The sequence below is a fragment of the Oncorhynchus mykiss genome, chromosome 29 (genome assembly GCF_057628025.1).
Source record: "Oncorhynchus mykiss isolate SJ-2025 chromosome 29, ASM5762802v1, whole genome shotgun sequence".
NCBI lineage: Eukaryota > Metazoa > Chordata > Actinopteri > Salmoniformes > Salmonidae > Oncorhynchus > Oncorhynchus mykiss.
In genome coordinates this window covers 31,054,727-31,069,325 of record NC_143050.1, presented here as the reverse complement: position 1 = coordinate 31,069,325, position 14,599 = coordinate 31,054,727, and the positions used below count along the sequence as shown (strand labels likewise).

Below are 14,599 nucleotides of genomic sequence, written 5' to 3'. Positions count from 1 at the left end.
ATCTGCAGAGAAGAATGGGAGAAACTCCCCAAATACAGGTGTGCCAAGCTTGTAGCGCCATACCCAGGAAGACTCAAGGCAGTAATTGCTGCCAAAGGTGCTTCAACAAAGTACTGAGTTAAGGATCTGAATACTTCCCAAAGGCACAGTAAGACTACTTTTGGAAAGCTCTTATTCTGAGCTAGCCATTAAAAAAGTATGGTCCACAGATGTAATAGAATCTGAACAACCCTGTTAACTGGAACAGAATATGGAAATATATGACCATGGCATCCCGTAACCCGAAATATTAACTTAAGTTTGTTCACAGACTGTATTTAACACCAAGGAAACGTTTTACGATGAGATTGGCCTCAACTCCCAACTGTTCACTGTGTCCCCTAAATCAGGTAAGCACATTCCTCCATATGATGTGGGAGTGAGTGCCTGCTGTTAAATGCTTCTGGGGAAAAGTTACGAAATTCATTCACAGTATGTTACTTACTGAGTATAGTTTATTGAATCTCTCAATCAATTAGAGATGATTACTGCTTGCAGGCAGCACTGCCGCAAAATAAGTCTTTGATGTTATTTTTCCTTTTTTTGAGGGGAAGCCTACAGGTTTTATAAATGTTTAATTTGAAATGGATAATGTACCTGTATCTCCCCCAACAATAAATAACAAAACAAAGAACATTTGAGGGAGATTACCACACTGTTCAGAACTCCAAGGTGATTAAAGTTGGAATTGCAAAATCAGCAGTCAGTCAAGGTGGAATAATTGACCAATCATGTTATTATCCAGTTATTACCATAAATACATGATATTTATTACTGTACAACCTATTTCTTTCAGCTCAAGAAAATTAACTGATTACAACACAAGTTTAGATCTACTTTATCACTGTGACTGGCTTGGCACAATCTAAGTTTAGTTTACATCATTAGGCAAGCCCTACTTCAGTCGTCTAAGCCCTTGAAAAATGCGAAGCACCTGCTGTGCTGATGGATAACATAACATTGTTCAACTCTGGGGTGCACAGATACAGGATTTAAGCAATGCAATCACTTTCATCAAGAGCTTTTCTCCAATTATTTTCTTTCAAGGGCAGGAATCTGGAGGAATTGAGGGCAACGGAAGAAAATAAAGTAAGTTAATAGTAGGTAAGCTATGGCAAGCATATGGATGGACTAAAAGAGTGTACTACTTACTCCATCGATTCAGTAAGCTATTCATATGCATCTTGTGATGGGTGGACAGGAGGGTTGCACAGTCAGTCCCACAGTGTGTGTAAACACAAGCAAGACCAGCAGAAGTTAGTACCTTTGTCCAGCAGCTGAGAGAGACCAGACCACAAACATTATGAACACAAAGCCACAGACAGGGGACAACGCAACTAAAGGTGATTAAACATGCAAATAAGTGTCACTGTCACACCACAAGATACACATGAAACATTCCACTATTGGTGATAAAACTATTATTGCACTTTCAGTAGGCTGCTTGTGTAATCTGGATGGATGACATAGGGACCTATAAGATATTACGTAACATTTCTAATTATATTGGGATATGATTTCATTCTTAACGTCACCTATCATTCGAACCTTACTACTTACTGCGGCAAACTGTTGTATAGTTGAGCGTTTTCTTCAATGAACTTCCCTGGCTGCGTCGTAGATGAAAATAAATATTTCCCCATAGAGGTTGCGCCAGCTCCGCAACACTTTTAGCGCGTTCATGCGAGTGTCTCACAAACAGAGTAAACAATGCCTCAATCCCAATCAGTCACCGTCGGGTTCAGTTGTTGTGCAGAAACTGAACCCACGCAGGTTGATGAAATCAGATTACATGTATGCCTTATCTGTTGCCTCCCTGCAATTACATGACACACTGCCCTTCAACCGGTCACTCGGTAAAAAGTGAGACCAATGACAGCGGTGCCCAGTCCTGCCCCCCCCACCCCACCCCAGACAGCTGCCGCAATGGGAAACTTTCGTATTCCAAAGAACCGTTTGTTCTCATAACCTTTTCACTTCTGTGTTCTGTAAAGCAAGTCTAGATGACCTCCCAAAATGTTAACCCGGCAATAACTGAACAATTCTTGATTTATTGAATAACATCCCTATTCCACATGTTAAACTAATTCCCCATAGACATTCAACAAGTTTGCTTGCAGCTGGTTTATACAACTCTTATAATACATTCACCTATTAGGCCTATGAGTATTATTCAGCTATAGGCATTTATTTTTGACCCGAGGCAGTGAATATGCAGTCCATATTGTATCATGAAATGGCATAGGACGCACTCTGGTGGTCATCTTGTGTAACAAATTGATGTTCATAAAGTATGGCCATTACCCATGATGGCCTGAAAACGTGTGTCCAAGTGCTTCAACAATACCCGACAGCAAAGCACCCAAAAATAATGTGACAGAGACGGGAGACATTGCAGAAAGTTAACTGTAATTTACTCAAATAATGAACTGGATACAATAGATTCAATTATTATGAGCTCTTGTTTTGTGAGAAGCTCTGTTATGCTATGACAATTCAATGGTATTTGTATAGTATGTTGGCATGCATTTGGGTAGAGGCACCAAAGCTCTCACTACAATGGATGGCATTATGCTACAGTACATTGTGTGATATGGACAATAAAGGTAATCCTAGCCCTTTCAATAAGATTGGGCAAAGACTGAAACAAAAAGGGAAAATGAAATATATGTATAAATACAAATATAATACAGAGTTCCGTGGGTTGCATTTAATTCAGCCCTGTAGTCAAACCCAACCTCTTCTATGATATAATGAAGGGGAGGGTAGCACTTTCATGTGGAGTGATAAAATAAGTTGTCATTTCATTTTCTTCCCTCGTCGGCTCAGGGATTCAAACTAGCAACCTTTCGGTCACAGGCCCAGCGCTCTAACCGCCGCTTCTGATCTGGACTGAGGTCATAGTCAGTATCTTCTCCTTCCTTTTAATATTCCATCATATTATTCCTGAACATTTTACACAAGATGGTGAGATCCCCAAACAGGTACTGCCATACCAAGTGGTCAGCTACTGTATACAGAGACCTCAATTAGATACTGTACCCTCCAACAACACAGTATACATGACAGACCAATGACAGGGTGGAGCGCTGCACCACAGTGACATTTCGTATGCATAGTAAGTAATAAGTCTTAAAAAACACACAACATTCAATTCAGATTGTTTTAACATACAGTAGTGACATGCAAGAAATGTCCCCTCCCCCCACCCCCCAAAAAATATATATGTACCGTTATCATACATTCAACACGTTGGTGCTGAAAAAAATCTGTATGTTGGAAGCATTAATTGTTGAATTAATGTTGTTTCAAAGATATACTATGGAACCACAAACATGTCCAGCGACTGTAGCTATCCATACACAAACACAGTCTATCTACGTGCAAAAAAAAGGCAAGAGGTAAACATTAAAAAAAGAAAATTAAAACATGCCACAAGACAACTAGGAAGATCATTCGACCGCTTAGCCATGGAAAAAGAGTTGCACTCCAGTGGCAATGTCTGAGTTCTACTAGCACGTTTGTATCTTACCATATCTGATGACAACTTTATCTAATTCAAACGAATTCCAACACTTCCGTAACAGATATGTCATGCATAGATTTGTACAAGAGGTCTGCAGCCACACGATATGCCTGGGAGTGAAATTCATTTGTAAGAGACAATAACTCCTATCATTTCACAATGACATTGCAATTAGAAATAGTCACTTGTTTTAAAGGTGTTTGCTATTAGTTTACAAAATACACAATTGAATTTATTTTTGGTGTCCTGAAAATGAGAGGTTTAAAAACCACACCCGTCAATCTATTACCATATAAAAAACTTAAAGAAACAAACATGCCACAAACACATTATTTTGGCTTGAGCTTCAACATTGTATCATCTCCCTTGGCCCGCCACACGTTTTAAGAAGTAAGTGCGTTAGAAAACACGGCATTTTTTAAAAGCTCTTCACCAGTTGTAGTAACTGGGAGACATTTTACAACAAACCATTAGTGAGGACTGAATGAATCAAATAAATAGTTTGTGCCTGGATAACTAATTCTATGATTGTGCAGCGTAAACAATGGCTGCACTGGGAAAGAAACAAACCCACATGCATACCAGGAATGTAGTAAATCTATTGTTCGTTTCAATAAACCTCTCCTGTTTATCGTTACAAAACTGTCCACATTAATGGTGAGTGGTCCAGACAATCATAGTTAAGTAACTTGCTCTATTAATATGTGGGGGACAGGGGTCGCCCCTTGAAAATGTACAACCGTCCCCCATACCCCTGTAGTAAACGTGAGAGCCTTTTCAAACGGAGGAGGCCTGGAGAAACACATGTACCTAGGCTAAAATACAGACCTTTATATCAGAAGCCTGTGACAGAGCATGCTATGACTAGAAACATGAGCATGCATTACAGATGGGTGTTAGTGAGTGACAGTCAGGAGGGAGCTTTCACCAAAAGGGTGTTCAGGCTCCCGTCACATCCCTATAACAGTCCTGTCCACCTCCACAAAATACATTAGTGTCTTCAACCAACATAATTCGCTAGCATGCCTTCACCCTCGCGCTGACAAACCACACCGCATCAGGAAAGAGTCTCATCTTCGCCCACCAAGGGCAGGTCCATACTTCTCATGCCCTCCCCGCTCTCTTGTTTCCTAGGAAACAAACCGGAGGAGCAGAATTCAATACAGCCACCAGTGCTAAGTACCTGTGTCAATTCTAGCACTGTAGAGATACAGCTAGTTAACCTCAGTTTAGCTGGGAAACTGAGTGGAACCATTCACTTGTTAGCTACGTAACTGGAGAGATTGAGCAGAGAGGGAACTTAGCAAGCTGTTAGTTGAACATTCAGGTCAGAGATTTAAAAAACAACATCAAAGTAGTTCACTGGTATGTCCTTGGGAGGGAGGAGGGTATTGTGATGCTGCATGCGGAGGAATCAATGACCCATTTTTTAAATACAGATATTCGGCCAAATTTAAATCAGGGTTTTCACAGGGAAAGTGTTTAGGCTGCAGTTCTATAAGTGCTTGGCCAAGGATGAGATTGATTCATTCTAATTTGCTGACTTGACGGTTTCTGCTCTGCTCATTGCTGTACAGTTCACACTTGACCAGAAACACCTTAGATTGCACTTGGTCGTACGGGAACCCCAGGTCACCCCAGTTGGGGATCAGCAAGAGGTTCCCAGACATGGTTTCAAGTACCCCTGTGTATTGGCTATAATTATTCCCTTGACTGCATGTTGATCTGTTACACAGGAGCACTTGACGACAAACACCACTCATGCCTATGGACTTAAGTGAGTTTCATACCACTTGAATAGTATTGAGCTAGATAGGCAGGCAAGGCAGTGGCAGGCCCATAGTCCTTTACCTTCTTTGGTTACTATGAATGTAGCAGCATCTCACATTGCCCGCTCTCCCTTTGCTGGCGGGCAGGAGGGGGAGGGGGGGGGGGGCAGATTAAGAGGTTGCTACAGCAAGCACAGACGAGTATATCACAAGTAAATCTTAACACCATCTACGTGACATCCTACTATAATTTAATGACAAGTAAGAATCAATTTCGCAAGATAAGAATAGTTAGCCATGTACAAAATAGCTTTTCTATTGCAATATGAAGCTACATTACATTATTAAGTGATTGTAGAATTGCACATTTCTGGAAACTATCTTAAAATTGCCAGGTTTTCCAGAAATGTTCCGGAAATAAGTAGAAAATCCAGAATCCAAAACCAGGATTTTGAGAAAACCTGAGAAAAACACAGATATTTTGCAACCCTAACTGTTTAGAAAAGATGTTTCTCTACTGACTAGAGAGCAGTGTAAAAGGCCTAAGAGATGGGAACTTACGTGAGCACGTGTCCTGGTGCAGACAGACCGGTGCCTCGGTCTTCGGTTCTCTGGCGGCCCCAGTCAAAGGGGTTCCCAAAGGAGCGCTTCCTCAGCATGGTCCTCACCAGGATCTACAGAGACAGAGAGACATTTGAATGGGCTACACCACAGAGTTAAGATTGACACCTGTCACAGAGCAGAGTGGCTGTGAACAAATGTCCTACGTTTATCATTCACTTTTTCTGGTCAAACAGTCGTTTATTAGTTACAACACTTCATATCAAGTTCGCCCTCGTGGTTTAATGACTTTATAACTTCTGTGTAACCAGTGTAACTACCCAGCTGTACAACAGTAATTGTAGATGAAACAATCAAAAGAGCTGAAAGGAAACTGATGATATTAAATCAATGAATGAACATTCATAAGGTATCTTTTGTGAACTGTAAAGTGTGGCCTCTTGTCCCAGTACACGAAGAGACTGCCTGCTGGAAATGAGCCTGAGTGTGAGTTCTGAGCCAGTGCTATCATGTTTAATCTCGTGCTATCGTGTTTAATCCAGTGCTATCATGTTTAATCCCGTGCTATCATGTTTAATCCAGTGCTATCATGTTTAATCCAGTGCTATCATGTTTAATCCCGTGCTATCATGTTTAATCCCGTGCTATCATGTTTAATCCAGTGCTATCATGTTTAATCCCGTGCTATCATGTTTAATCCCGTGCTATCATGTTTAATCCAGTGCTATCATGTTTAATCCCGTGCTATCATGTTTAATCCCGTGCTATCATGTTTAATCCCGTGCTATCATGTTTAATCCCGTGCTAATCAAATCAAAAATCAAATCAAATTTGATTTGTCACATACATATGGTTAGCAGATGTTAATGCGAGTGTAGCGAAATGCTTGTGCTTCTAGTTCCGACAATGCAGAACTAACAATTCCAAAACTACTACCTTATACACACAAGTGTAAAGGGAAAAAGAATATGTACATAAAGATATATGGATGAGTGATCGTACAGAACGGCATAGGCAAGATGCAGTAGATGGTATCGAGTACAGTATATACATATGAGATGAGTATGTAAACAAAGTGGCATAGTTTAAAGTGGCTAGTGATACATGTATTACATAAAGATGCAGTAGATGATATAGAGTACAGTATATACTTAGACATATGAGATGACTAATGTATTGTATGTAAACATTATATTAAGTAGCATTGTTTAAAGTGGCTAGTGATATATTTTACATCAATTCCCATTATTAAAGTGGCTGGAGTTGAGTCAGTGTGTTGGCACTAGCCACTCAATGTTAGTGGTGGCTGTTTAACAGTCTGATGGCCTTGAGATAGAAGCTGTTTTTCAGTCTCTCGGTCCCAGCTTTGATGCACCTGTACTGACCTCGCCTTCTGGATCATAGCGGGGTGAACAGGCAGTGGCTCGGGTGGTTGTTGTCCTTGATGATATTTATGGCCTTCCTGTGACATCGGGTGGTGTAGGTGTCCTGGAGGGCAGGTAGTTTGCCCCCGGTGATGCGTTGTGCGGACCTCACTACCCTCTGGAGAGCCTTACGGTTGTGGGCGGAGCAGTTGCCATACCAGGCGGTGATACAGCCCGACAGGATGCTCTCGATTGTGCATTGTGTAGAAGTTTGTGAGTGCTTTTGGTGACAAGCCGAATTTCTTCAGCCTCCTGAGGTTGAAGAGGCGCTGCTGCGCCTTCTTCACGATGCTGTCTGTGTAGGTGGACCAATTCAGTTTGTCTGTGATGTGTACGCCGAGGAACTTAAAACTTACTACCCTCCCCACTGCTGTTCCATCGATGTGGATAGGGGGGTGTTCCCTCTGCTGTTTCCTGAAGTCCACAATCATCTCCTTAGTTTTGTTGACGTTGAGTGTGAGGTTATTTTCCTGACACCACACGCCGAGGGCCCTCACCTCCTCCCTGTAGGCCGTCTCGTCGTTGTTGGTAATCAAGCCTACCACTGTTGTGTTGTCCGCAAACTTGATGATTGAGTTGGAGGCGTGCGTGGCCACGCAGTCGTGGGTGAACAGGGAGTACAGGAGAGGGCTCAGAACGCACCCTTGTGGGGCCCCAGTGTTGAGGATCAGCGGGGTGGAGATGTTGTTACCTACCCTCACCACCTGGGGGCGGCCCGTCAGGAAGTCCAGTACCCAGTTGCACAGGGCGGGGTCGAGACCCAGGGTCTCGAGCTTGATGACGAGTTTGGAGGGTACTATGGTGTTAAATGCTGAGTTGTAGTCGATGAACAGCATTCTCACATAGGTATTCCTCTTGTCCAGATGGGTTAGGGCAGTGTGGTTAAGATTGCATCGTCTGTGTGTAATCCCGTGCTATCGTGTTTAATCTTGTGCTATTGTGTTTAATCCAGTGCTATCGTGTTTAATCCAGTGCTATCATGTTTAATCCCGTGCTATCATGTTTAATCCCGTGCTATCATGCTTAATCCAGTGTTAAAGCTAGAATCCTTAACTGAAACAATATCAACGCATTTACCCCGCCCGTTTTGATAAAAAGCTGAGGGATGGGCCTGGAGAAATATAACCACTCTTTAATTCATAAACAGGGATATGGATATCAAAATTATAGTTTAAAACCATGTTTTGAGGCTGTGCAGTGTCCGTTTACATTTACGATGTTAACAAACATTGGAGCAAAACAGGTTTATATGTTGGGTTCTGATGGGGTGCGACAGTTGAACTAAACTCATGAGGCATTTACAGTGGGGAGAACAAGTATTTTTTATACACTGCCGATTTTGCAGGTTTTCCTACTTACAAAGCATGTAGAGGTCTGTAATTTTTATCATAGGTACACTTCAACTGTGAGAGACGGAATCTAAAACAAAAATCCAAAAAATCATACAATGTGATTTTCAAGTAATTAATTTGCATTTTATTGCATGACATAAGTATTTGATCACCTACCAACCAGTAAGAATTCCGGCTCTAACAGACCCGTTAGTTTTTCTTTAAGAAGCCCTCCTGTTCTCCACTCATTACCTGTATTAACTGTACCTGTTTGAACTCGTTCCCTGTATAAAAGACACCTGTCCACACACTCAATCAAACAGACTACAACCTCTCCACAATGGCCAAGACCAGAGAGCTGTGTAAGGACATCAGGGGTAAAATTGTAGACCTGCACAAGGCTGGGATGGGCTACAGGACAATAGGCAAGCAGCTTGGTGAGAAGGCAACAACTGTTGGCGCAATTATTCGAAAATGGAAGAAGTTCAAGATGATGGTCAATCACCCTCGGTCTGGGGCTCCATGCAAGAGCTCACCTCGTGGGGCATCAATGATCATGAGGAAGTTGAGGGATCATCCCAGAACTACACAGCAGGACTACACAGCTGGTCAATGACCTGAAGAGAGCTGGGACCACAGTCTCAAAGAAAACATTAGTAACACACTACACCGTCATGGATTAAAATCCTGCAGCGCATGCAAGGTCCCCCTGCTCAAGCCAGCGCATGTCCAGGCCAGTCTGAAGTTTGCCAATGACCATCTGGATGATCCAGAGGAGGAATGGGAGAAGGTCATGTGGTCTGATGAGACAAAAATAGAGCTTTTTGGTCTAAACTCCACTCGCAGTGCTTGGAGGAAGAAGAAGGATGAGTACAACCCCAAGAACACCATACCAACCGTGAAGCATGGAGGTGGAAACATCATTCTTTGGGGATGCTTTTCTGAAAAGGGGACAGGACGACTGCACTGTATTGAGGGGAGGATGGATGGGGCCATGTATCGCGAGATCTTGGCCAACAACCTCCTTCCCTCAATAAGAGCATTGAAGCGGGGTCGTGGCTGGGTTTTCCAGCATGACAACGACCCGAAACACACAGCCAAGGAAACTAAGGAGTGGCTCTGTAAGAAGCATCTCAAGGTCCCGGAGTGGCCTAGCCAGTCTCCAGATCTGAACCCAATAGAACATCTTTGGAGGTAGCTGAAAGTCCGTATTGCACAGCGACAGCCCCGAAACCTGAAGGATCTGGAGAAGGTCTGTATGGAGGAGTGGGCCAAAATCCCTGCTGCAGTGTGTGCAAACCTGGTCAAGAACTACAGGAAACGTATGATCTCTGTAATTGCAAACAAAGGTTTCTGTACCAAATATTAAGTTCTGCTTTTCTGATGTATGAAATACTTATGTGATGCAATAAAATGCAAATTAATTACTTAAAAATCATACAATGGGATTTTATGGATTATTGTTTTAGATTCCGTCTCTCACAGTTGAAGTGTACATATGATAAAAATTACAGACCTCTACATGCTTTAAGTAGGAAAACCTGCAAAATCAGCAGTGTATCAAATACTTGTTCTCCCCACTGTATAAGTTATATTCTTCAAGAATCAATGGGCACATATCAATGGTCCCAAAAAAGGAAGTATCAACTACAGATTCTAGCTATGAAGGCAGTGCAGTGTGGCCTGTGTGTGTCCTCCTCCCACCACTCACCACAGTGGCCAGACTGGGGATGTGTTTGACAGAGTTCTCAACCTCCTCCTCGGTCACCTCGATCAGCATGCAGCAGTTATCGTCCTCCAGAGGGAGGGGCTCCGCTCCTCGCCGCGTCACCCACGGGTGCACCTGGAGGGAGCAGAGAGAGGCCCAACGTGATGCAGCCACACACACTAGGTGCATTACAAACACACACGCAAATCACTAAAAAGCAGACCTTAATCTGCGGTACTGATATCCTGGTCTCTGGATTCTTGTCAAGCATCTTCAGTAGCAGATCTTTCAGATCATCAGATAAGTCTGAACTGTAGGGGCCACAACAAGAGTTAGGGTCCTTCATTAATCATGGATCGTATCCCCTCCCAGTAGAGTTGAATGGAGAACTCACTGCTCTGGCAGCTCCACTGGCTGAGTCTTGATCTTCTGATGAAGACTGATGATGCGTTCATCCATAAAGGGACACTGTTGACAGGAGTCACATTCAAATGAGAACTCGTCAGGTGAAACATGTTCCGTATCGGTCATAAGGCTGAACTATTGCATCATGCAGCTGTGGATTGTAATATAGAGCAGAGTAGGAGGAGAGGTTTACCACTCCGAACACGAAACAGTACAGCGTCACTCCCATGGCCCAAACGTCCAATGCCTATAAGAAGAAACAGAATTCACTTAAAACCCACATCATTTCCTCATAACAGCTGCCCTTAAGGAATTTCAGAGAGAAGCTCACTGACAGAAGCTCATTCACCTTGCCAGAGAAGTTCTTCCTGGTCTCGGAGAGGGTCTCGGGGGCGAGGAAGGCGGGCGTGCCTACCGTGCTGGTGAGAAGGGCGTCGGCCCCCTCAAACTGGTTACTGACCCCGAAGTCAGCGATCTTAATGTGACCGTCCTCCCCAACCAGGAGGTTAGAGGGCTTGATGTCCCGGTGGATGATCCTCTGGTAATGCACTGGAAAACAACAGCACAGTATTATTAGTCATTTAGCAGAGGCTCTCACGGTAACGAGTCATACATTTGACTACTTGTCATTTGTCCCTCTGTAACCACTGTGCTGCTAAACGGTATCGCTTCCTTCACAGTCCCTGTCCATAGCACGGCTTTAACTAGTGACCCTCTGCCCGCAAACACATAACCATCTGCTTGTTATTCTTATTGTGTTACTTTTTATTTCAGCCTACTTGGTAAATATTTTCTTCTTCTTGAACTGCACTGTTGGTTAAGGGCTTGTAAGTCAGCATTTCACGGTAAAGTCTACACTTGTTGTATTCGGCGCGTGTGGCAAATAAAGTTTGATTTGACAACCTACTAAGCACTGAAAAGGATCTGATTCAACGGCACCATTTTAAGCTGTGGGTGAGTTGTTCCGGTGCGATCTCAATCTGTTACAAACACACCTCTGTATAACACCTCCTGAAGATACAGGGAAAGGAGGACTCTTTGTGTTAAAGTGAAGGGGGGGTGTCTGAGTAGTTGTATGTGGGAGAGGAAGAGAGGTTTGAGTGCTGCTTGAAGTACCCTTATAGTGCATCTCTCTCCCTCCATCTCTCCGTGTGTACTGCTCTGGTAGAAGACAGAGCTTGTGGTAAGCCTGGGTGCCCCGAATGGCACCCTATGCCCTCATATAGTGCACTACTTTGACCAGAGCCCCATATAGGAAATAGTCCCAAATGGTACCCTATGCCCTATATAGTGCACTACTTTAACCAGAGCCCCATATAGGAAATAGTCCCAAATGGTACCCTATGCCCTATATAGTGCACTACTTTAACCAGAGCCCCATATAGGAAATAGGGTGCCACTTAGGATGTGCTTGAGTGCAATAATGCCACTGAAAGCTATTGTGATTATGTGCATTGTGGAAAGGAGGCAGTGGGTGGCTGAAGAGCAGAAGAGTAGCTAATCAGAAGAAGACCATTGTGCTCTCCCAAATGTTTGGTGGGTGCGTAAAACCCGCCAATTCAGACAAGCAAAAAAGGTGCGATGGGTCCACACTCAAAAAGAGGTCGCATGAAGCTTACTTCATTTGTATTATTGTCACTGCGTCAGGGATCGCGTACACAGATGTTCAGGCTTCGCAGCCAGGGTGTGGGTGCAAATCTTTTTCATTCACAACAACAATTTATAGGGAACACAGGTGAGCTACCGGTGTGCAGCAACAAAGAGAGGGAGAGCACAGACAGTACTGTGATTAGAGAAGAGAACCCACTCACAGAACTCAATCCCCCTGACTAGGTCTTGGAAGTAGAACCGAGCTTGGTCCTCATTTAGCGGCTTGTCCGTGGGCAACTCCTCCATCACAGCCCTGTGCACGAGCGAGACACACACACAAACAGACACAGCGAGAGAGCAGTAAATTGAGCGTCAGTGCTTAACGAGATTGAGCTCACTCCAGCTTATACTGATTACAGTAGCAAGAGGATTAACCCACCCCTTTTTGACCAGCTCGAACACTGTAAAAAGAACAGAGATGCCGTCATTACTACATCATCAACGCTTTAGCTAGTTAGTTATTATGATTAAAATGATCAAATCTGTGAATGGGTCTGATTAGGAAGTGAGTGGGATGTGTGTGTCTCACACCTCATAACGATGTTGAACAGTGACTGCGTAATGTGAACTGAAGGGATATCTATATCTATCTATCTGTGTGTGTGTGTGTGTGTGTGTGTGCGCTGATAAGCGCAGAATCAGGCCAATCTTACCCATGTACAGATGGTCCTCACCAGGGTCGTCAAGAACCTGGCAGGAGAAGAGAGGGACGCAGGTTCAGAGGAGCACACATACTAGACCGACAGCACACTACAATACTAGCAGTCTGTTGTAAACACAAACCCACTTGCAATCACTGACAGTGCCACGGTGCCAACGAGCAGTCACAATAATATTGTATGACATTTTTGACAAAACAATTGAAGCAGAGAGGTTCCTGTCTCATGAAAATAACACTGAACTCAAACAGTGACAATGTATTGCTAATGTATTATGCATTGGCAACACACAACAGCTTGTGTTAAGAGGACAAACACCATCCAGATTGTAGAGCCTCACCTCCACTAGCTTCACTACATTGGGATGGTCCAGCTTTTTTAGGATGGCAATCTCCTGGTAGACCCGTTCTAGCGGTCCTTTTGGCTGAGGGGGGCCTTCGGGGGCTGCTTTGGCTCCGCGGGGGGGTGGTCTCCCTGCAGGTGGACAGGAAGGAGGAGGGAGGGAGGGGAGAAAGTGTAGTGGTCTGGTTAGTCTACAGCAGTGGTCACCAACCGGTTCGATCGCGATCAACTGGTCGATCTCCAAGGCATTCCTAGTCGATCACCAAACATTTCTGTAAAAAAAACTACGATAAAGCCTTGCGTTCCTATTATTTAAAATTCCTTTCACACTGTTGGCGGTAGGTGCACTTGATTCAGCAGCCCTAGCGCCGGGAAGGCAAAGTGTTCCCATTTTGAACAATTTCATGTGTCTGAACGTAGAACTCTGCCTACCTGGCAGGCCCAGAGAGCAAATCAAGTGTACCTATAGGCCTACAGCTGGCCAATCAGAAAGCCCAGATCACTGTGTTTGCACAGTTTCCTCGAGCCATAGACTGTGAAAAGAAACCTCGAACGCACATCAAAGTTGATACCGAGAGATTTCAAAAACATGACTTGAGTCAACGAATACAGCAGAGCACTGATGAGTAAGTTCATGTTTAAGTCATTATTCAGCACTGTCAATACTTTGTTCAAAACTTTTATAAGCCATAAAATGTGCATCCCTACTTCTACTCACACTACAACCAGCACTGCAGCTGTGTGAATGAGTACAACCAGCACTGCAGCTGTATGAATGAGTACAACCAGCACTGCAGCTGTATGAATGAGTACAACCAGCACTGCAACTCTGTGAATGAGTACAACCATCACTGCAGCTGTAATGAATGAGTACAACCAGCACTGCAGCTGTGTGAATGAGTACAACCAGCACTGCAGCTGTCTGAATGAGTACAACCAGCACTACAGCTGTATGAATGAGTACAACCATCACTGTAGCTGTAATGAATGAGTACAACCATCACTGTAGCTGTAATGAATGAGTACAACCATCACTGCAGCTGTAATGAATGAGTACAACCAGCACTGCAGCTGTAATGAATGAGTACAACCAGCACTGCAGCTGTAATGAATGAGTACAACCAGCACTGCAGCTGTAATGAATGAGTACAACCATCACAGCAGCTGTAATGAATGAGTACAACC

The 14,599-nt window shown here is 43.6% G+C and overlaps 2 protein-coding genes across 6 annotated transcripts in view; both read right to left on the bottom strand.

Moving 5' to 3' along the window:
- The window catches only part of LOC110509724 (PKc_LIMK_like_unk domain-containing protein), a 28,213-nt gene extending 25,996 nt beyond the window's left edge, over nucleotides 1-2,217 (bottom strand). The window contains exons 1-2 of one of the 4 annotated variants that reach the window (XM_021590787.3): nucleotides 1,600-2,192; nucleotides 1,192-1,316 (exon numbers count right to left, since the gene is read on the bottom strand). In XM_021590787.3, the coding sequence (XP_021446462.2) occupies nucleotides 1,192-1,316; nucleotides 1,600-1,682 (208 nt within the window). In that variant the 5' untranslated portion in view covers nucleotides 1,683-2,192. Of the gene's footprint in view, nucleotides 1-1,191; nucleotides 1,317-1,592 lie in introns of all 4 variants that reach the window. The other 3 variants (XM_021590788.3, XM_021590789.3, XM_090227022.1) reach the window with 3 other exon arrangements.
- A 210-nt stretch (nucleotides 2,218-2,427) lies between these two features.
- LOC110509723 (calcium/calmodulin-dependent protein kinase kinase 2) overlaps nucleotides 2,428-14,599 on the bottom strand; it is a 31,510-nt gene continuing 19,338 nt past the window's right edge. Inside the window, exons 6-17 of one of the 2 annotated variants that reach the window (XM_036968328.2) lie at nucleotides 13,413-13,546; nucleotides 13,067-13,103; nucleotides 12,793-12,814; nucleotides 12,575-12,666; nucleotides 11,113-11,312; nucleotides 10,957-11,010; nucleotides 10,753-10,826; nucleotides 10,582-10,669; nucleotides 10,362-10,493; nucleotides 5,896-6,008; nucleotides 5,417-5,470; nucleotides 2,428-4,695 (exon numbers count right to left, since the gene is read on the bottom strand). In XM_036968328.2, coding sequence (XP_036824223.1) covers nucleotides 4,623-4,695; nucleotides 5,417-5,470; nucleotides 5,896-6,008; nucleotides 10,362-10,493; nucleotides 10,582-10,669; nucleotides 10,753-10,826; nucleotides 10,957-11,010; nucleotides 11,113-11,312; nucleotides 12,575-12,666; nucleotides 12,793-12,814; nucleotides 13,067-13,103; nucleotides 13,413-13,546 — 1,073 coding nt within the window. In that variant the 3' untranslated portion in view covers nucleotides 2,428-4,622. The remainder of the gene's footprint in view (nucleotides 4,696-5,416; nucleotides 5,471-5,895; nucleotides 6,009-10,361; nucleotides 10,494-10,581; nucleotides 10,670-10,752; nucleotides 10,827-10,956; nucleotides 11,011-11,112; nucleotides 11,313-12,574; nucleotides 12,667-12,792; nucleotides 12,815-13,066; nucleotides 13,104-13,412; nucleotides 13,547-14,599) is intronic. The other variant, XM_036968329.2, reaches the window with a different exon arrangement.